Here is a 22,814-nt window from a genome sequence, read left to right on the forward strand (position 1 = left end):
AAATATGTATTCCTCAGGACTCGAGTACCATTTCGTGGCTACCTAGGAAAATAAAAAATGTCTTCTTGCATTTTTGATAATTCTGCGAATTTTTGTCATTTCTTAGTGTGTAAAAAGCTATATTTTGAAAACCTTCAGCGCAACATAGTCTATTATTTATTCTAAAGAATATTTATATAGTTTTAATAGTAGAATTATCAATAATCTCCAAAAACAATGCCAAGTTAGTTCACATATCAACAGATACAAGTTTATTAAAAAAGATTTTATTTTCGTAAATGCTCCAATTTCAATATCAAATGAACTTGATATATTTTCGGTAATTGTTACTTAGCCACTGAATCCAATTACCTCTTACAAAATATTGATTGCAATATTAATAACACAGACCTTTGAAATACCAAATTTCTGTTTCGATAGTCGATAATCTTATTACATAAATGAATATTTCATCATATTATAATATAATGATGGCTTAACACCGCTAATAGGGTTGCACCGCAAACATGCTCTCTAGATCCAATTGTTGGGGTGGATAAGTTCCCATAGTCCATGTCTAGACCTTCTCGTTCATTTCCCGCTACAATTTTCAATTTCACGTCTTTCCTGTCAGTTTTCAACTTCTACTCTGCTTAGGTCATCTTCCACCTCATTTAATCATTTTGTCCTAGGCCTGCTACGTCTTTTCCTACCACCTTGTATCGCATCGAATGCTATAGATTTTGTTTCTACTCTACATACATGATCCAACCACGTAACTCGCTGAGCTTTGATTTTTTTACAACGTATTCGCCGCTGAGCTCGTCAGTTATTTCTCGGTTCGTTCTTATAGTCCTTCACTAATTTTTACTTTTCCATTATTGTTCTGATTATTTTTCTTCTCAATTTTTTCGTCTCTTGTTAGTGTCATTGTTTCAGCTGAGTACATCATTACTGGTTTTATCATGGTTTTATATCTATTGATCTTTGTTCATTTTGTGAGTAGTTTACTTTCCAATTATTTTCTATTAACATAACATGTAACGTTATTCATGAATTATTTTTCTCCAATCTCTTTGATCATTACCCTGAGATACTTGAACTTTTCTGCTTCCATAAAATCATACTCACCAACTTTAACCTTTCCACCTTGACGTTGCTTTCCAAATCTCATTATTTTTGTTTTGTTTTCATTGATTTTCAAACCTCACCGTTTTCCCTCTGTAACTATCTCATTATAGATCATCAGCGTATACCATTATGTGACCTAAAATCAAGAAATATAAATTTTGACGTTTCGACTTTTCTTTAAGTCAAAATATGATATTGACACTGACAATTTGCATATTTGTATTAATCAATAGACCACCTACATCATGTACATCAAAAAAGGATGAAATCAACTTCATATGAATTTCTAAAAATTCCCTTTTTCATGTATTAGATTCCGTTTCAAGAATTTTCGAATCTTTATCAATGAATTTATGTTTTTTTGATTTTTCATGGTTCGTTAATGCATCTCTATTTTTTTTTATCATATTGATGACCTCTTAGTCTATTTTCTAAGTACTGAGAGGTTTGCACTATGTAGACAACATCACAATTAGTACAAGGCACTTGATATATAATATTACTTCTTTTGTTTTTTGGAGTTTTAGATTTTAATTTAGTGAAATATATAAATATATATATATATATATATATATATATATATATATATATATATATATATATATATATATGTACGTGGTTAATAACTGACCACCAAAAGGCTCTAGGTACAATCGGCGAACAGAAGGTTTAACCTTTTCTTTGTACTTTTCGATAAAGTGTACCCGCTTTAATCTCGTAAGATTTTGAGAGGTCTTCCGATGATAGCTCCTTATTTTGTAACTTGGTGACTATTTCTGAAATTTCCGAATCGCGCCGTTGTTCAGCAAGGAGCCAATCGACCGATATTTCCGCGAGTTTTCCACGTTTCTCTTCAATTTTATTAATTTGTTTTGGTAAATCGGGCAAACGATTTCGAGAAAAGAAATCCGCGTGAGCCATGCGATTGCCTTCTCTATAAACTGTATCGAATTGAAAAGCCTGTAAAATAAGCCCATCATCTATGTACTCTATCGTTAATGTCAATCTGTTGTCAAACTGTTGTCCATGCAAGTAATGCCGAAAGTGTTTTATTGATTTGAACAGCCATAGTTTCGAGTTCATAAGAATGATCCTGGACTCAGCTGGACTTTTACTGAAATATTCAATAACTTAATTTTTACCATCTACTTTATACATAAGTATTGCTCCGTACCCATCGGAACTGGCATTGGTATGCAGTTCTATGAGATAATCCGGGTTAAAAATAATTAAGACGGGTTCATTGGTTAAAATACGAATTACTTCTTGTCGAACATTTTCATGTGCCTCAGTCCATTCAATCTATTTTTTACCTGAGGTAAGTGCATATAATGGTCTCATAATTTGTGAAAATTTAGGGACAAATCGTCGAAAGTAAGACGCAAGGCCAATAAACTGTCTAAGCTGGGTAACGGTCTGAGGAGCGGATAACATTGTTAAAGAATTTATTTTACGAGGGTTTGGACTAACTTCTCCGTCTTTAATTTCATACCCAAGATATGAAACAGATGTTTTAAGGAAAGAACATTTTGAAAAATTAAATGAAAATCACGCATCTATAAGAATTTTTAATAACATTCGAAGTCTATCAAACGCTTCCTCTATTGTATTCGTAATTACTAATACATCGTCTAGGTAAACTACAGCGAAAGTATACGCGAGCTCACCTAATGCTTTTAAAATTGCTCATTGAAAAACAGAAGTAGCATTTTTGAGCCCAAATGGCATTGTTAAAAATTCAAAGTGGCCATCAGGAGTAACAAATGCCGTACGTTCTATAGATTCTGGATGTATGGGAATCTGATGGAAACCTCTGGCCTTATCTAAACTGATATAAAATTTAGCTTTTCTAAGTCTCGGTATTTAATCTAAAATAAGCGGCAAAGGAAATTTGTCTGCTATTGTGTTTAATTCACGGTAATCAACGCATAAGCGGTCTGATCCCTCCTTTTTCTTAATTAGTAAGATAGGGCTATCAAAAGGTGAATTACTTGGGCGAATAATATTAGCTTCAAGTAATTCATTTATTCTTTTTCTAACTATTTGTCTCTCTTCTACACTAAGCCTATATGGTCTTCTCTGTACCGTAATACTTGGATCAATTAAACGTATTTCAAGTTCACCACTGTTAACGTGAGTACGAGGAAAGCCCGTAATAAAAGAACTTTCATATTCTTTTAATATTGAAACTGATCTTATTTTATTATCTTTATCAAAATCGGTATCAACGCTATCAAAATTTAAAATTTCAACTTTACTAAATTTATTTATAACTTTAGATTTACAAATATTAAAATTAAGTTTGGAAATATTTACTTCAAAACCCAAGCTTAAAATTTCTCGACCAATCAAAATATTCTCGTTCAAATATTCATCCGGGACAACGTGAAAAAGAATCTCTAATGTAAACGAATTCATAATTACAATAGATAAAATTTGCATATTACAATTTACTACAACATTTCCCTTTAAATACCCTTTAAAATTACTAATTCATTAATTCTTCTTCCCGAAAATTTTAGAGCAATGGAATCTTTCATTAGTGAGCATTCCGCTCCTGAATCAAAACAATATGGAAACGACTCACCAAGATGGTTCAGAATACGAGTAGGAGCTGCAACTGTGCAAAGATTCACATGACGTTCGACGCTACCATTGTCTTTGTTGTTCCCTGGACCATTACGACCGCTACCTGGAGCCGTACAGTTCGGTGCAATATGACCGGCTGCTGCGCATTTGAAACACGTCACAGTGGTTACTGCTTTGCCCGTGTGTTTCTTCTTAAGTTTAGGACACTCAAACTTCTTGTGGCCTATTTTCCCACAAGAATGGCACTTTATTGACACAACTGACTTGAATTTCTCAACATCAGACGATGGTCGATCATCTTGAGATGACATAGATCTCTTGCGTGTGTAAGAAAAAGTCTTTGATTATTTTTACAATTGAACACGAAATTTTATATCCGTGGTAAATGCCAAACGTTGAAGATGACTATCAAACTGAGACGCGTCCGCAAAAACAACTGATACTGCGATTTCTTCCGCAGTTAAATTTTTCCACTTTGACGTGAGTGATGCCTGGATACGACTCGAGTAAGATGCTAAGCACTCACCTTCTTTGGGACGACCATTTTGCAAGTTAATTGAAGTTGCTGTTGATGTTTCCACTCCGGCGAACCTTGCAATAAAAAGATCTTTAACATCAGTCCAGGTTATCCCAGGGTAACACACTTGAGACAACCAAGTAGACGCAGATTCTTGAAGAGCTTCACTGAGCGCAATAACCAATGAACTTCCTTCTAGAGGACGTTCTACTAAACACATATCCACTGCAACACACCACGCAAACGAATCCGCACATGAATTTTCCGGGTTAAATTTTGGTAAGGAGATATTACGATTCGTGGACGCTAGTTTGGTTACGGCCTTCATTAATTCAATCAGGTTTCGATTTTGCATCTCCATTAGCAACTGGAACTGATTGGAAGAACAACCCGAAGATGATTCAGATCCCACTTCTGATGTCAGAGAGGCAGGGGCATCTGTTGGAGATTCAGTATCTTGTGATTTACTCATTTTTAATAATACAATTAATTAATCGTCGCAATTACAACAAGATTAATTATTAAGAATAACTGGCCTACCTAGGCCTAAGCCTACCGCAATAAAACAATTTCGTTAAACCTTATTGTACAAAATATTAAAGTAACATTTAAAGTAACCATACATTTCTTAAAATTATTAAAAATAGAAATATCCTAAAGAATATTCTCATCGCTTCGTCAGAAAATACTCCACTGTACTTTATAAGACCTAGAAACCAAAGGAGACATGAAGATTCATGAAATGTTTTTCAAGTTTTCCAATGAATTCGTTATTTTCTTATATTGCCGTTGCATCTATCATTGAGCATTATTCACAAACCTCCTTTGGTATGCGATATTCGCAAATTTTTAGAGATCTTCTCTTCGTTTTAAATTTTGTTTCTCTCGAGAAATGAGTCGATTTAGCAATACCCACAACTTTATACTCATATTATAAAGCAGTTGTTAGAAAGGTTACGTTGCCTTTCCAACTTTAAATCCTATGAACTAATAGAAGTGAAGAAGTAGGCCGCTCACCTTTCTGATTCCGGTTAGTTGCTGTTTTAGCAAGACCATATTTGTTCTAAGCTCTTCAAAATGAGTTGCCAAATATGAATTCAGTTTTTATCCTATCCATCATACATGCATTTACGCAAAGTGATTGGAAGCATAATTTCTATTAGATCAGTCGTGGCTGCATGTTGTGAATTTGTATTGTTACATGCAAAGAGTGATTTGGGCGGAAGAATTGAAAAACCAGATAACTCTTGGAATATTTCAGTAATTGAGTATGATTTATATATAAGGGTTTTCTAAGAAGTTTCGGACCTCAATTTGAAGATATTCAGCATTTATCAATTAAAATCGGGAAATATATATGCGCATGCATTAAAATACTCTGACGAAAATTAAAATTTCATCAATTTTAGATGTATAGTATTGTGTGACAATCATATAAGTAAGACGTTGTTTGTTGAGTATCAAGATGTCACTAAAATTTTTAGCAGCTGAATGCAAATGTGGCCGTGTCAGCTTGACTGACAACGAACGTTCGATACGGCCAAAAACTGCGACAACAATCAACAATCGTCGATAAATTTCACTAAATAGAAATGGATAACCGTTGGATTAGAATTAGAGAGGTAGAAGAGGCTATCGACAAATCAAAAGAATGCATTTGCCATATACTGACTGAAGAATTATGCATGCGTAAGATACTAGCGCTTGAAGTTCCGCGTTTGCTCACTATGGATCAAAAGTAGATTCGAATGAACATTGCCCTTGCCTCATTTTTGAGCAAAATGAGTAAAATTTTTTGCGTTTGTGTTCATCGACTATCTGCAAAGAGGTGAAACAATAACAAGAGAGTATTACTTATCATTGTTTGATAAAGTGAAGGAAGAAATTGTAAAAATTGACCGAATTTAAAGAAAAAGAAAGTGGTTTTCCATCAGGATAACGCACCATCTCATACTTTTGTGATCGCCATGACTAAAATTCATAACCTCAAAGTTTCAACTGCAGAAAAAAGATTTTCATCAAATGAATACGTTATCGCATACATAATCCTATATTTTGAAGAGAAAGACAACAAATATTATCTGCAAGGGTTAAAAATATTGGACCATTGCTGGACTTGAAAAAAGACTATGTTGCAAAATGCTAATGATTATAGAAGAAATGTCTTGTTTCTTTCTTTGGTCGGAACCATTTCAGACAACCGTAAGGTTTTTAGTTCAATAATATACTGTATGTCTAATATGCCAATCACACAGCAATAACAACAGTAGATTGTTTTAGCAGAATAGATATCTTCCAATCATCGTATAGAGTCCAGTATCCCTATCGTTCTTCATGTATTGGTAGAAGAACAGGCATTATGATTGAAATCGAACTGATTTTATGATTCATTTGATGTAGTCTCATTCTCAAAAAATGTTTTCTGGTTATGACTATATACTATAGGTTCAGTCTATATTGATTAAATAATATGAGGATTTGCATCTTAATAATTTAACATACACTGAACCAAATACAATCGTTGAGAAAATTTCTAGGTATTCAATTTTATTGGACAAGCTCAAGACTGATTTGCTTGCTCCAGTCATTGTATTAATGATAAACTCAAATGCTTGATATAGAACTTCTCACAGCCAATATATTAGCTCGAATGTCACTACTTTTAGGTTTAAAAATTCACAATATGTCATAAGCACTTTAATAAATGATATGCAAAAACGATTCAAGTGGCAATCATTCGACTGTAACATTATAAAAAAATGTAGACATTGGTTTGTTTGTTAAGAAGTGTTTCTAAATTACCTACAGATAGTTCAATATTACGTTGAAGTTACAAGGTCGCTGACAAAATTTATCACGGAATTGATTATTTGTTATACAGATTTTTAAATTTTGTTCATATCTTATTATGTATAAAATGCGTTTTTATTTTTTCTCATAATCTTTCCTTTGTTTCGATAATAATAAAATGATTTTTCTCAAAATTGGAATTTGTTTTCATATCTTGAAAATGCTCCTATTTATTTCAAGGTAAAAAATCTCTTGAGAATAGAATCGAAAAATTCTGCTAAAATGGCGGACAGTGACATAAAATTTGGGAAAAGTGGACCATATCTACAGTTTCTTTTAAGTCAATTAGTTTGAATGTACTATATCTCAAAGTGTGTGAAAAAGGTAATGGACTACTAAAGATTTACTAACGTGAAGTCTACCGATAGTGTTCCCATCTCCCAAAACTTTATCTCCCTAAAACTCCAATCAAAACCTCCTAAAATCCCCTAGGGATTCACCCTAAAATATTTATTTTTAATTAAATAAATAATGAAATATTTTTAAATAAATAACATGAAAAATAACAGAATATCATTGGAAGAAAAATGAATTACAAATAATCAATAAATTATTTTAAATCCTTTATTCATAAATGATCAAAAACTCTAAGTATATAATATTTTTCTTCAGATTCCGATTTTTTGCAATCAAACATATTGACGTTAAATAATTTGAACACTTTTGCGGATGGTTGAAATGTGCAAAATCCACCATTCCGTTGCAGTATGAATAGAACGATAATCATATTTTGTAACATTTCAATAGATATTCTTCAACGCTACTTAGTTATCAAAATCCCTAAAAACACCCCTAAATTATAATACTCCATAAATTTGGGGGAAAACTTCTAAGTTTGGAACCCTGTCTACTGGTTGTGCTAAGTCGACTTGTTTATCCCTTCCTCTTTTTCCCTCCAAATTTCAACTCTGTACAGCGAACACATTATTTTTGAAAGAGAGAGAAAAAAATTATGAAATTATGGAAAATTAAACATTCGTTGGTAAAAAGTAAAATAATAAGTTAAGAATGGTAAACCCTAATAAAAATCAAATCTCAGGTATATGCAAAAGCATATATTAACCTTTTGCACTCCGTTGTCACCGTATTTGAGACATTAAATTTTTTGTCTCTCTTCCAAGTTAGATAAATGAAATAGTCTGTATTTACCTTACAGTATTTGTAATAAGATTATCATGTTTATATTATAATATTTTATACCAGGACAAGATATATGTGTCGACAAATCATATGTAAAATTCAAAAGTAAAATTTGTTTTATAACTTAGAACCCAAATAAGCCTACAAAATGAGACCTACGCATATACGTTTTTCGCTGACTCAGAAACTGGGTATGTGTACAAATTGTTCCACATTATAGTAGTATTATCTCCGATAATATTGTAAAATCTCATCTGCCTATCAGTACTAGAATTCCATTGCATCTTTATCACAAATCATTGTCGAACGTACCAGATGCACAAGGTTAACATATGTAGACAGATAGATATCATACTAGTATTGTACAATATCAACCATATTGGTATACCTGATTCCATGAAGAAACCCGAATTCGTTAAAAATAAATTAATCGCTTATAAAATGGGAGGAACGAGTATATTTTCCTTGAAATTTAAAAGGGTGGTAACGCTGTTAAGAACTAGTGATAGCGTTGGATTCATTACAAAAACAAGATTTGTGAGAGTAAGTGAACAACAAAATATGGAAAAGTCAAAAATTGTTGTCAACTACACGGCTTGAATGGGTGGTATTGATTGGGAGGATCAATAGGCATCATCATAGTTTCTTAAGACAATCTTTCAAGTCATGGAGGAAAATGTCCTTTCATGGAATGGAGATGTCCATAAGTGGATACATTTTATATAAGTTTGTAAAAAAAGCAGGAAAGAAAAAGCAATGTTCCATTTGAGGTTTGTCGAGAGATAGTGGATCAATTCGGAGATGAGTTCCGCAAAGATCAATCAAGACATTCCAATTCAACACATGAAATAAGGCTGAGCAGAAGACTGAACATATTGCGGAATGGCAAGAGAAAAGTTTGTTTTGAAAGGACAAAGACACGAAACTTCGGAATATTGTGATACTTGCCTCGGTAAACCGCGAATGAATATGGGTAATTGTTTCGAATGATATCACACTTTGAGAAATTTTATGTTTCTCTCTTATAAGTTAAATATGTTTCTTTATTAAAAATTATAATCTGTATTCGCTTTGTTAATTATTATTACTTTTGTAACCATTTTTGAAAAGGTTCTACTAATGCTATTGCCAAGTCTTTAGCTGCTGAGTTCAATAATGAAAAAATAACGGCAGTGGTTAGCCATGACTATTTCTTCAAACACTAAAGGCAGACGTTTCATCCTCCACGTTCTCTCTTTCTTTGATAATATTATAGAATATTATCGGTTGAGCTCTCCAGAGTCAGGATAGATAACATTGCAAAGACTGGACAAAAATAATACAATGCGTTTTTTGAAATATATGAAACTAGTTCCAAATCTTATTGAAATATAAGTTTCGATTTTTTCTTAAAATACCGAGAACCGTTAAGCCTGTTTTCTCTTAGAAAATTTATAACCAGCTCGTAACTAAAATACCTATTGTATCGGTTAAGTCTTTAATCGCTGAATCAGTTGTAACTTCACTACTATTAGTGTATTCCTTATTAAAATGTGGGACCAGTTAAATCATAGAACTTATTCGCAACTAAAAGTACGAAATCTTTTATACTGCTTTACTTGCATTGTAATTGTTCATCAATTGTCAAATACAGGGTGTTCCGGGGTCTTGATGCAAAAAATTCAAGGTAGAAGACGTGAAAGTAATGCTGTGGCATAAAAAATTTCTCATACGACCTCTCGTTTCTGAGTTATAGGCCTCCAAAGTTGCAAAATCAAAACATATATTTAAGTATGTATATGTTCTAAATTATACATTCGAACATTATGAATCTACATCGAATGTTTACGGAATAAATAATTCTACATTACTATCTGAATGCTAGCTCATGCCCAATGGTTAAAATGGTTAAAAGGGACAACCTGTAGAATCTGAAGATAGCAAAAATTGATTTTTCAATAGATTTTCTAACAAAATGGTACTCTCTGTTCAGGAAGTATTGAAACACAATCACAGGTTGCCCATGTAAAAGTTACGGATTAGTAACCATTGGGCATGAACCGCACATCGCTTGTCTTCTATAGGGCTTTATATTTGAACCTCAAAAACGGCAAAAATTTAACTCGTAAGTTGACATGCACCACCACCAATCTACTACTAACTCTAGGACAAATGAATATACTAAAAACTTGAAAACTATAATAATCAAGTTACAGTTATTATATAGCTGCTAATTACAATTTGAAATCAATAGTTTTAATTAATGTTTTTTTTCTCTTACAGTCCTTATTGCTTTGGGTGTCATGCATTGCATTAGCAGAGCACAAAACTTCACACTCATCAGTGCAGGGACAAGGACATGAAAATAAGGGTGAGAATATATTTCATATTATACTCCATTCGGAAAGAGTGTAGAGTGATAAATCAATCCCTCTCCTGGCCACCATAGCCGTAGTCACATTCAAGAATAATTTATTATTTTATTTTATCAAACCTTAGCAAATGATTCCAACATTTATTTTCTAAGAAATTTATTGCATCAAGTTCAAATTTCCAACTATGTTTACTTATCGGCCAAAACAATTCCTTTGGGATATTTTAAGAAAGGAATGATGTTGAGAGGTATATATTTCACGCCTATACCTATACCAGAAAGGTTAATTTGAAAACGATTTGTAAAATGTTTTTTGGGAAAAATGATAATTAGGTACATTTTGCAAGAGGGTAATAAAAGATTAAAATATGAGGTATACTTAAATGGTTATTGACAAGTTTAAGTTTGAGAAAAAGCCCCATAAAAGAATATTCCCAGTACACAACTGCATTTCTAGCGCAGTGTTTGTCACACAAATATACACAAAACTTGAGTGAATATTAAATATGTCGACCTTTGAAGACTATACTCCAATTCTTAAAGTGAAGACGCATACCCTGTCCGTTAATGAGAAAGCCATGGCTTTGAATGTATATGGTGCATTAAAATATCAGTGAGTGTGGATGACCTAACAAGTATGTTTTCGAAGATGACAGGTCTAGGAAAATCAACGGTCTACAAACTTCTTAAGGAAAGGAAAACAAGTGGATGTTTAAGTGGTCCAAAGTCTCGGTCAGGAAGGCCATAGGTTTACATCGACGAAGATTACAAATATGCAATCCGCAGGAAAGTTCACTTATTTTACTTTAAAAAGAAAATTCCTACCATTGATAAAATTTTAGCGTCCTTTTTGGAAGACGGAGGGCCACCAATCAGCAGAAATAAGCTTTGGCAGGTTCTACATGAACTAAATTTTTGTTGGGAAAAACAACGCAAAAATTCATATTTAAAAGATTGCGAAGAAATCGTGTGTTGGAGAAGGTCTTATTTACGAACGATAAAGAAACTTAGGGAGGAAGGAAAAACTATTTTTTATTTGGACGGGACTTGGGTTAACGAGGGGCACACTGTAGGAAAAATATGACAAGATAAGAGGGTTAACAATTTTAGACAAGCTTTCTTGGAGGGACTCTCAACAGGATTGAGAGCTTTATCAGAGAAAGGCAGACGGTTAATAGTAACACATATTGGAAGTGGCGGTGGTTTTGTTGATGATGGCCTTCTGTTATTTGAATAAAAAAAACCGGTGACTGTCACGAGGATATGAATGCAGATCTTATTCCAGCTGGATCTGTTATTGTTCTTGACACAGCCAGTTACCACTCGAGACAAGCGTCTACCTACGATGTCATGGAGAAAACAAGACATCATTAACTTGTTAATACAAAAAAAATATTACATTCAACAATGACTTGGTGAAAAAAGAACTTTTGTCAATTGTCAAAATAAATACAAATTCCCACAAGAAATATTATATTGATGAAGTGGCAGGAAATCGCCAAACTACTATTATTCGTCTTCCTCTCTATCACTGTGAACTCAATCCGATAGAATTGATATGGGCCCAAGTTAAAGGCGAACTATAGAACCTCTCATGATTAATCTAAACAATTCATCCACTAGTTCTTCGAAATAAAATACATATATTGCAAATATGTACATACTCAATTTTGGAAAGAAAAGGATGGTCATTCGGATTATCTAGGTAACTACTTACGTTTTAGTACGGTCAATTATGGGGAAATATATCTCTGTCCAGTTACTTATTTATCATTGGAATATTTAAATATTCCAAATTTTGGACGTAAAGTACCGTACTAAAAATTTTAGGTTTTTGCATTTAAAATGGGTATTTATTACTCTACGCTCTTTCCAAATAGAGTATAACCGTTAATAAACAGAATGATGGTTCATATTTGCTAACAGATTTGACTAAGTAGATAGACTGTCATGAAATTTAATTAAACCAATGAAAAAAGTTTCCATCTAATGGTAGTATAATAGTAATGAACCAAAATCATTCTAGGATACATCGGCGGAGGCTGTAGTTATTTTTGAGTTGATTAAACAATATTTCAATATTTTCAAGTGACATACCTAGTTATTGAGATATTAGTATAATGAGCATCAACAAAATATAAACTACATGATATTATGGTTATTATAAAATAGATTCCGCTGGATCCTGGACTACCTAAACGATGCTCAGATAAATAATTATGTGGATTTTTCAATAAGAGCCGTATCCAACAGAAGTTATTCGCAGAAAAAACAAATCCTAGCCATTGGTTCAATGGTACATATTGGTTTATTAGAAGTCAATGAAGAAATCCGAAAAACCTTAAAGAAGAGGAACATATTTCTTCATTATGGCAAGTTAAGGAAAATGTTTGAACCACTGTTCAAGAAATTAAAGTTTCAATTAACTAGAATGTTGAGTTAGTAGGCCATCTCTGTTTTTGCGTTTAAAGCATATATTTTGAAGTTAACCAGAGTATAAAAAGTGTTTTGAACATTATTTTTAAAACAATAAAATCAGTATCTATCATAAATATCATAATTGCTTTGTAATTATGTGATAAAAAATAAAATAAACTGCAATCAAATAATCTTAACGAAAACGATTTTATCAGCAGAACTTATTTTTGTTAGAGAATGATAGACATATTGAATGATAATAAATTATACATTGGAAAAGGATTTGTTTGCTGATAACTGCATCATCTCATTGTCAACAGCCGTCACCCGTTAACAAAAAATCTCAATTGAATAATGTAGAGAAACATATGCAATTCTATAAAATAATCATATAATGTATGGTCAGGGATTGTTGAAAACATACTTGATGAGCAATATGAATGGCGACCATTATTTAACACCACTTAAAAATGAAGTTCTCACTTTGATAAATTGTTACCCAAACCCATGAAAATATAAAGTTCAATCAATATGAAGAACAACCCCAAAAGTGTACGAGTAGTGTTGATCTAATTTCTATCGCTCTTGCACCTATATAAAAATTTTACCTAGTAAATCAGTTAAAAAACTTTTCTGGATGAACGGACGTGCATAATCAAGTATTATATAGCTTGTTTAATGTTTGTACTTAATATCACTGAATTATTTGTTCAACTGCGGTTTCCAAATAATTTCTCAACATTTCCAGGAGGACATACATCTGAAAAGAAACATGGGAAATATAGTGGCAAAAGTAGCAAACACGACAATGAATATGTAGCCAAAGGAGAAGACTTCGAAGATTTGCATAAGAAGAGTAGTTTGGAGAAAGGAGGAAAAAAATCATCACATTTCGATGAAGGTTCCTATAAATCATCGCATAAAAGTGGGGGTGGTTCCGGTCATGGCCTTAAATATGAAGAGGGGAACAAACATCATAAAGGAAATTATTTAAAGGTAAAACATAGATAGTATTATTTTTAAGATTGGGTCCAATATCAATGAAAAATATAATAATATTCTATGAAATATCTTTCTCGACGTTTCAGCACAATTTTGGTCTTGTTTCTTCTTTCTTGAAATATTTTGAGTATATAGAAAAGCAAAAATTTGCCTGTAATTGAAAGTGTTAAATGCTTCTAACTACTTGCATAGATACCAAACACTGTTTATTAGCAATACAACAACACAAACTGTTACCCTGTGACAACCGTTTTGATAATAAGTTTTACCGTTAGTCAGTGACCAGTTTACCGTCTCGGTCTCTGGAGAGAATTTTTCGATTAGAGAAACTTAATCCTGCGCCTGGCAGTGCAATGCACAGTGTTTTTAGTATGAATATAGTGAAGCTTTCGAAAATTTTAATTTAGTACTTGCATCTAGTTATGGAAAGATCTCTAGTTTAGAATCATTATATGTATTAATCAAATAGCTAAGGGAAGTAATTTAGAATGACTATCTAGAAAACTTTGAGAATAATAGAACTTGTAGATTTATTTCTTTTACTTCCATTCAAGCTCTTTCTACAAAAACTGAGGAAATATTAAGGACAAGAGAAAATATCAAAGGTTTTTAAAAAAGCGGTTTGCCTTAATAGAGAACTGTCACAAATTATGAGCTGTAGTAAATAGCTGTATACTACCTATACAGTTCAATACTATACTCGTACTTTGACATGAACTATTCATATATTATATGTAGAGCAGATCATTTACTTTTGTAGGGAAATGATTCAAACTATCTATTTATCTATTCTATTGATTTTTATAATGAAATAAACTATTTAGGTACTAGATAATAGATCATTCGGATACCATTTGAATGTTTTCGTGGATCCAATTCTTAGAAACAATGTTTTATCAAGAACTTAAGCATTAGACATAACTAAATTATATATTTTCCCTTTCAACAAAATAAAAGCACACTATCTGTCTGCTATCTTCGGCAGTGTGAAAATCAGTTAAGTTGCGTACACATGCAGAAAAACTGGACCCAATTATAACAACACGCTTGGGACAACATAGTAAAATCAAATTTTGATCATATCTTGTAGATTTAAACAACAATTAACATAAGAAGGAAAGGTCTTACAGTATCTATTGAATGTAATCTGAATTAACAAATCATCACCACTTAATAGTGAAATTATGCATTTATAGGCATCAATTTATCTTTATATTTATTTCATGTGTATAAAAATACAGCATCAACCGACTTATAACCTCTTAGTTTGTTGTGGTTTTAATAATTCCAATCATTATATATCATCAGTCAATAAATGACAGAAACATTTGCATTTTTCTCTATAGTGAATATTCACAAATGTAAACACAAAACATAGTTAATCATTTTGGAGACCTCTTCTTCTGTATATCTATATTTTTTAGGGTTTCCGAGAAAAATACCACAAAGACGAGTCCAAGAAACACGATAGTTTCTTCAGCAGTGGTGAAAAAGGTGGTCAATATGCAATTTTTGGCAAGAAAAATAGTAAATATTCATCGGATAGCTTTTCGAAGAAGAAGGGCAATAATCACAAGGTAATTCTAACTCTACTAATGGATATAGTTTAAGTGAATGTAAGCTCACTGTTCTCTTATATACACTACACTGTTAAGTGTTCTTGTACGTATAAGAGTAGACAGAAAATACATGTTATAAATAAGTTAACAACAGGGCGTTTAAATTTAATGGCGGAAAAAGATTAAAAAACAATAACTACATATTATTATTCTCAAGAAAATTTTGAAAACCAAGAAATATTCTGGAAGTCTTCAAATTCCTACAAAAATAGAAGAAAAAAACATACATTGTTTTACTCAATTAACACATTTTTCCAATTTCTGGAGTATCCCCATTTCAGCAAGTGTTTTGTGTAATACAATTAACATTCCACCCGCTCATGAAACATTGAAAATTATCTCCAAATGCGTCTCGGCCAGGTTTCATGTCACACAGTTACCATATTGTATTTTGCAGTTCTACAGGGATAAATATGAATAAGAACTCAACTAGTCTACTTAGTATTTAAGAACTAGGAAATTGATTACTGATAATGCGAATTAATTCAAACTGTAGGTCATATAGTAGGGACTGTGAAATATTTGGTATGACTGTAAATTTTCTGAGTATCTTATTAAACAAAGAAAAATGATCAAGCCATGCATAATTGTCTATAGATTAATCTTAAGCTGATTTCGCGGAATCTTTAAATCATCTTTTTCATCAATGAAAAATAACTAGTTGTTCTCAACATATGATTAAGAAATGCGATGGAATTATTTAATATATTAACAAAATTTAATAATACCTCATATGAAACGGTACGTGCTTTTCGCCTTTACTTTCTTTAAAAAAGTTAATTTATGGATTTACGTCTGTGACTTCCAACTCTTTAGAATCAGCAATAATGGCTACGTGTCGCTTTAAAGAAGTTTCGCAACGGAACATTAAGATCTGAAGTTGTAAATCAGCGCTTTAGAAGAGCAACTTGAGTACCTGACACATGTTCACTAGCACTTACTCAAATTCAAGAATTTATAACCTCTAACATACTACAAAATATTATTCGTACCCAAACAGTAGCAACGTCAACTTAGTGTATTACTCAAAATGCAAAGATCGATATCGTAGGTTTAACCGAAGATATCGAAGCATAAATTCATGCAATCATATTACGTTACTCCATGATATAATAACTTTTCGCAGGGAATAAAACTCATTGCTTTACTAGCAAAGTTTGTGCTTTGTTGTCACGTCTCGTCTATCCGAAAACTCTTTTTTTTTAATTTAATTGCAAATTTACAATCTACTCAAAAAAATACAAAGTAATAATTAAATGGTTTCTTGCTAAACGACTTGAGGCGGGCACCATCCACTGATGGGTCTCAGTAGATCACTCTATGAGGTCTTCTGGCCAGTGTCTTTTCAATCTTCTTTGTTCCATTGGATCAGTGTAAAGCTTGGATATTAGTGGATTTTGGTGGTTTTCATTGCGGTTTTTGTTTCTTATCGATGATGTCTGGATAACTTCATTGTTGGTTGGAATACCGAGGTCTGTGTGTAATGTGTTGTTGCTTATAAACCATGGAACATTAGCTATTATGCGAAATATTTTAGATTAAAAAGTTTGCAGTACCTTGTTGTTCGATGGTTTACTGCAACCCCATAGCTCTATGTCATATGTCCATATTAGTTTTAGGATGATTTTGTACATTTGTATCTTATTTTCCATTGTTAACTGCGATAATCTGCCGATTTTGAAGTTTTAGCTTTAGTTGTGTTTTTTTAGCTTGTATGTGTTTCTTCCAAGTAAACTTTTGGTTAGGTTAGGAAGTGTCCTTGGCCCTTATCTGTACCTTATGTATACTGCAATAATGTCTTCAGATACAGACCCAAGAGCATCAGAAAAGCTACAATACCACCTAAATGTTGTGTAATAAAATAACAAAAAAAATTGCAATGAAATGGAGAATATATTTGTTCATTTGTTATTAAATTATAGTTGAACCCATCGCGAATGTCGCTAAGTTCACTCCCAAGAAATAATAGCTCTAATAATATCTTGAACGATATTGCAAATTTACTTAAAAATATCTATCCTTTTGCTGTAAAGCTAGAGGTTACATTAAATATCGTTGCCTAAATGTTTTCAAATTGAAATTGATCAGATAAGTACATCTAGTGTTGATGCACAAAATAGCATCTTGGATTTTCGATTATTAATACTGATTCCCCATCCAATATTACTGCAATGGAGGAATATATCTATTGCTTTTAGTTTGTCAGAAATGCTGGTACAGGCTGAAAGGGACAAGTAAATTACCTGGTTATGGCGACTGTATCTTCCTAACAGTTTCTTTAATAAAAAAAAAATGTTTTTTTTCTCTTTATTTGTAGAAATAGATATCAAGACATAATTTTAATGACACTATAATTTATACATTTACAATTAATGTTTATTGAACTAATATACACACACTGAGACGTGTTTACTTTTTTATCAAATATGACTTACCATCCAAATGTTATAAGAAGCAACAAAGAAGCGATGACATAAAACTTCCAGCATATTGTAACATATTTTAAATAACTATTTATTTATAACCTATCCAGGTGTGAAAACTAAGATAAGAACTTACATAAGTATTATTTGATCAGTACGTTCAATTCTATGTTTTGTTTTAGAATTCGGCTTCTGCAAAATCTGGGGGAAAAGCTTACAAGTCAGGAAAAACTCATCATGTATCTGATTCCAAAGGACACCAAGGTCAAGGAGGCTTTGAAAAACATTATAAAAGTGGTGATACATTTGGCAAAAAACATTCCTCTCATGGAGGCAAAAAATATAAATCCCATTCAATATAATTTAAAAAATTTTTTATCATGTGAAAATATAAAAAGTATTTTGTTACTTTGTTACTACAGATTAAGTCGAAAATAATTTTCTGACAATTTTCAAAAAAGAGTAAATGGTTAATACTATTTGTGTTTTACTTACACAGTTTCTTCAATAAAAAATGTTCTATGAATTATGTTTATTTATTATTGTGCCTTTGTAGAATGTCTACAGCATTACGATGAATGAAGTAATTTCATGTAGTTTATTATCTTTTCAGTGCTTTGATGTTCTTAAATCTACAGAAAATTCTTTCAGACTAAATACCTATTCTTTGTGCAGTTTTTGATTTTTTCATAGCTGCATCTGCAAAACTAACACAAACACTGATTCATTATAAGAATAATATCACCGCTTGTTATTGGTAATTTCCTTTTATGTGACAATAAAAAATGTTTTACAGCGGTAATGCATTCATCAGCATACATTGTTATTCCTTTTATATGATTTCATATGCTTAGATGAAATAAAAATATCTTCAAAATCGAACTAAAATTTTGTTCTCCATTGAAAACTTCTTCATTCTGGGAGTACCTCCAAATTTTAGACGTCATGATATCTGTTTAAGTTTTCTGCTTCATTTTAAGATTTCTGCTATGATCTATAAAGTCTATTCTTTGATATATTTTGTTTTTAGAGTAAATGATATTGGTAACATTTGAACTAATAAGAAAGAAATAAATATAGAACTTCAAACAGTTCATTTCATAAACTAATTTCACTTGAATTTTAGATAAATTATATTAATAGGTAATTTTCTCAAAACTAGCCTACAGATATTTTTTATGTTTTGCTTTACATTCTTTTTTATACTATAGATAATACGAACTCAGCATGTTAGTTGAAAAATACTTTTTTCGAAAGAACTTAGTCAGATTTCGATTAGTTTCATTGAATTAAATGTTATCATTGGTAGATATTGATGAAATTGGAGTAAATCTTATGACATGATACGTTATCAAACAAAATTTTCGAAAATGAATACGGAGAAGCAAAAACGTAATATTATACTTCTATTGTACACGTCCTCCTAGAACACCCTGTAGTAATACTCCTAATCACTTATCACGCGCAAGTTTAAAGAAAATGATTCACCCTCTCGTCGATCCTGCCTGGCTCGTTTCGTTCGTGTGTCATTATACTTCTTGCGCTTATTTCGTGCAGGTAAACAACGCAAAAAACGAATATCGTGTTCTTATCAGTAGCGAAAAAATTCCAACGGTGTTTTCAGTTTAAAAGTGATTGTGCATAGAATTAAAAGAATGCCGAAAGGAAAGAAAGCCGAGAAAAGAAAACAGAAAGTGATTTCCGGTATTCGAAGGAAAATGAAGAGACTGGAGGAAAAACTAAGGGAATATGATTCAAGTAAGTTCACAGTTAATACAAATACAAGTATGTTTTAGAAAAGCAGCGAAAGAGACACCATATATTAATCGTATGATTAATATATTCGGCATGGGTTAGTCTACCTTGTAGACACATGAAAAAAAGCCACGATAACCCAGCATAGTTTTTGACTTATGCACGCCGAGTCTCGCATCAGCAACGGTCAGCGTGACGTGGCAACATATGATTCTGTACGTTGGTACTTCCAATACGTTACAAGAATATTAAACAAAATGGTGCCTAATATATTATTATGGTGCCCAAAATTCTAAAATAACCAGATATCCGCTTATTTTACAGTCTTTTTTAAGACAATACAAACGTTATGCCTACACAATACGTATTAACACAGGACTTCTTCAACAGGTTCAGAATCTGAATCCTCTTCATACGCGGATAGCAACTCCTCTAGCTCCGGCACTACTTCGGATAAAAGCGCTAGAATGGGAGAAATTAAAACCATTCTTGGGGAGGATCCGACTGAGGAAAAAATTTATGGAACGGAAATATCCTCAGAGTTGGCCAAACGCTGGAAAAGCTATCTCCAGAATGGCATAGACAAGGAAACATAAGCTAAACTTTTTGAAAACAGCCTTGTACTGAGCAACTGCTCCTTGTTGGAAGCCCCAAAAAATAACCCTGAAGTCCAGACTGTCATTTCTGCGTCAGAAAATAAAAAGGATAGTTTCTTAGCAGAATTACAAAATCAGTTGGGAAAAAGCATTTCCGTGCTTGGTACTGCCCTTTCAAGAATGCTGGAAGCAAAACATAGTGCCGAAGACCCCGATCCAAATATTACCAATATGGTGGAAGCGGGAAAAATGCTCTGCGCGGTTCACTACGCCATTACCAACCACAGAAAATTTTTACTGTACCATAATTTTAATCAAAAGGTGCAGAAAGTGGCATCTATGCAATTAAGAGACTCCACTCTTTTTGGGGAAGACTTTGGCGAAAAATGTAAGTCCGCCAAAAATATAGAGACTGCAGCAAAGGAACTAAAGCCCCAGACTTCAAAAAACCTGAAGACCTACGCCTCCAAAGATCGATGGAAGACACAACAAAACAGAGAAGGGAGGAGAGCAGTCAAATCCAGCAAAGCCATGACCTTCAAGCGCCGGATCGAGAGAGAGGCTCCGGAAAATCGGAGACAGGGGCACAGCTCCTACAGACGTCGTCAGATATAGAGGTAACCTCTAACACAAAACTGGCTGGACGAATAAGGCTTTTCTTCGAGGAATGGGAGAAAATAACAACCAACGGTAAAATTCTAGGTTGGGTTAAAGGTTACAGAATACCTTTTAATGCAACTCCTGTTCAAAAGAGGCCTCCAAAACCCCCAAATTTAAGTGGGAAACTAGAAAAGTCTTATTCAGACAGCATTACCAAACTTATTGATATGGGAGCCGTCAAAGAAGTGACTAAATGTAATGGGCAATTCTTATCTAGTTATTTTTTAAGAAAGAAACCCGACGGCAACGACAGGTTTATACTTAACCTTAAAAAACTAAATACATTTATAACACCGCCCCATTTCAAACTGGAAGACAACAGAACGGCAAAAAATCTTATCTCACAGGACTGCTATCTAGCTTCAGTTGATCTAAAAGACGCATACTTCTCGATACCCGTAGCCACTGAGCAGAGAAAGTATCTTAGATTTCAATTCAAAAACAAAATTCTAGAGTTCCAGTGTCTTCCTTTTGGCCTTGGCACTGCTCCTTACGCATTTACCAAAATTTTAAAACCAGCTATTGAACATTTAAGGGCGAAAGGTCTGTCCTCTGTAATTTACTTAGATGACACATTGCTCATTGGAAAAAGTAAAACAGAATGCCGGGATAATATAAATCAGACATGTAGTCTTCTTCAAAGGCTTGGTTTTGTAGTAAATAAAGAAAAAAGTTGTCTCTCTCCTAAAAGAGAAATAAAATTCCTAGGATTCATTTTTAACACACAAAAAATGACAATGCGTCCAACTACAGATAAAAAATCAAAAATTACTGCTATGGTAAAAGCAATCTTAAAAAAGCGAAAAATAAAAATTAGAGATTTTTCCAAATTTGTCGGTCACTTGGTTTCAATTTGTCCAGCCACGCAGTACGGGTGGCTTCACACAAAACAATTCGAGAGGGAAAAATATTTAGCTCTGAAAGTCAGTGGTGGAGATTATGATAAAATTATGAAAATATCTCCTAAACTGAAAAGTGAATTTTTGTGGTGGTTAAATAATATAAAAAATTGCGAAAATAGCATTGCAATTCCGAAGTACACACATACGTTGTTTACAGACGCGTCCAATTCAGGATGGGGGGCTTTTTACAATGGTCAAAATGCAAATGGTTTCTGGGATTCATTTGAAAAACAGAGGCACATTAATTACTTAGAATTAAAAGCGACAATTTTTGGTCTCAAGACTTTTTTCAAAGATTTACGAAACAGTCACATATTGCTTCGCATAGACAATACGACGGCGGTGTCCTACATAAACCGAATGGGGGGCGTTAAGTATAAGTATCTAAATGATTTAACTAAGGACATATGGCAGTGGTGTGAGGAAAGAAATATCAAAATATTTGCTTCATATATTAACTCAGAGAGCAATGTTTTGGCAGATAAAGCTTCGAGATCCAAAGAAATAGATACAGAATACTCAATGAATGAACTCGAAGCCTACAAACAAATTGTCGAAAAATTGGGTTGCCCAGAAATAGACTTATTTGCTAGCTATCTTAATAAAAAGTGCAAAAAATTTGTTTCTTGGCACCCTGACTCCGAAAGCCAAAATGTTGATGCATTTACACTCTCTTGGGAGAATATTAAAGGATATATTTTTCCCCCGTTCGCCTTATTACCGAAAGTTCTAAGTAAAATAGAGGCCGATAGAGCAGAATGCATAGTAGTTTTCCCTATATGGAAATCCCAACCATGGTTTCCAAAACTAGAAAGTCTCATGAGTTCCACACTAATTAGATTACACCCAAGTCCTAATTTGCTTTTATCCTCTTTCAGAA

The 22,814-nt window shown here is 32.8% G+C and overlaps 1 protein-coding gene across 1 annotated transcript in view; it reads left to right on the forward strand.

Annotated features, from left to right (window-relative positions):
• Nucleotides 1-18,547, forward strand: part of LOC130903605 (uncharacterized) — a 45,260-nt gene extending 26,713 nt beyond the window's left edge. The window contains exons 2-5 of the mRNA XM_057815817.1: nt 10,469-10,556; nt 13,726-13,973; nt 15,404-15,556; nt 18,204-18,547. Of these exons, the coding sequence (XP_057671800.1) occupies nt 10,469-10,556; nt 13,726-13,973; nt 15,404-15,556; nt 18,204-18,383 (669 nt within the window). The 3' untranslated portion in view covers nt 18,384-18,547. The remainder of the gene's footprint in view (nt 1-10,468; nt 10,557-13,725; nt 13,974-15,403; nt 15,557-18,203) is intronic.
• The last annotated feature ends 4,267 nt before the right edge of the window (nt 18,548-22,814 follow it).

Source organism: Diorhabda carinulata, chromosome 2, assembly GCF_026250575.1.
Source record: "Diorhabda carinulata isolate Delta chromosome 2, icDioCari1.1, whole genome shotgun sequence".
Classification (NCBI taxonomy): Eukaryota; Metazoa; Arthropoda; class Insecta; order Coleoptera; family Chrysomelidae; genus Diorhabda; species Diorhabda carinulata.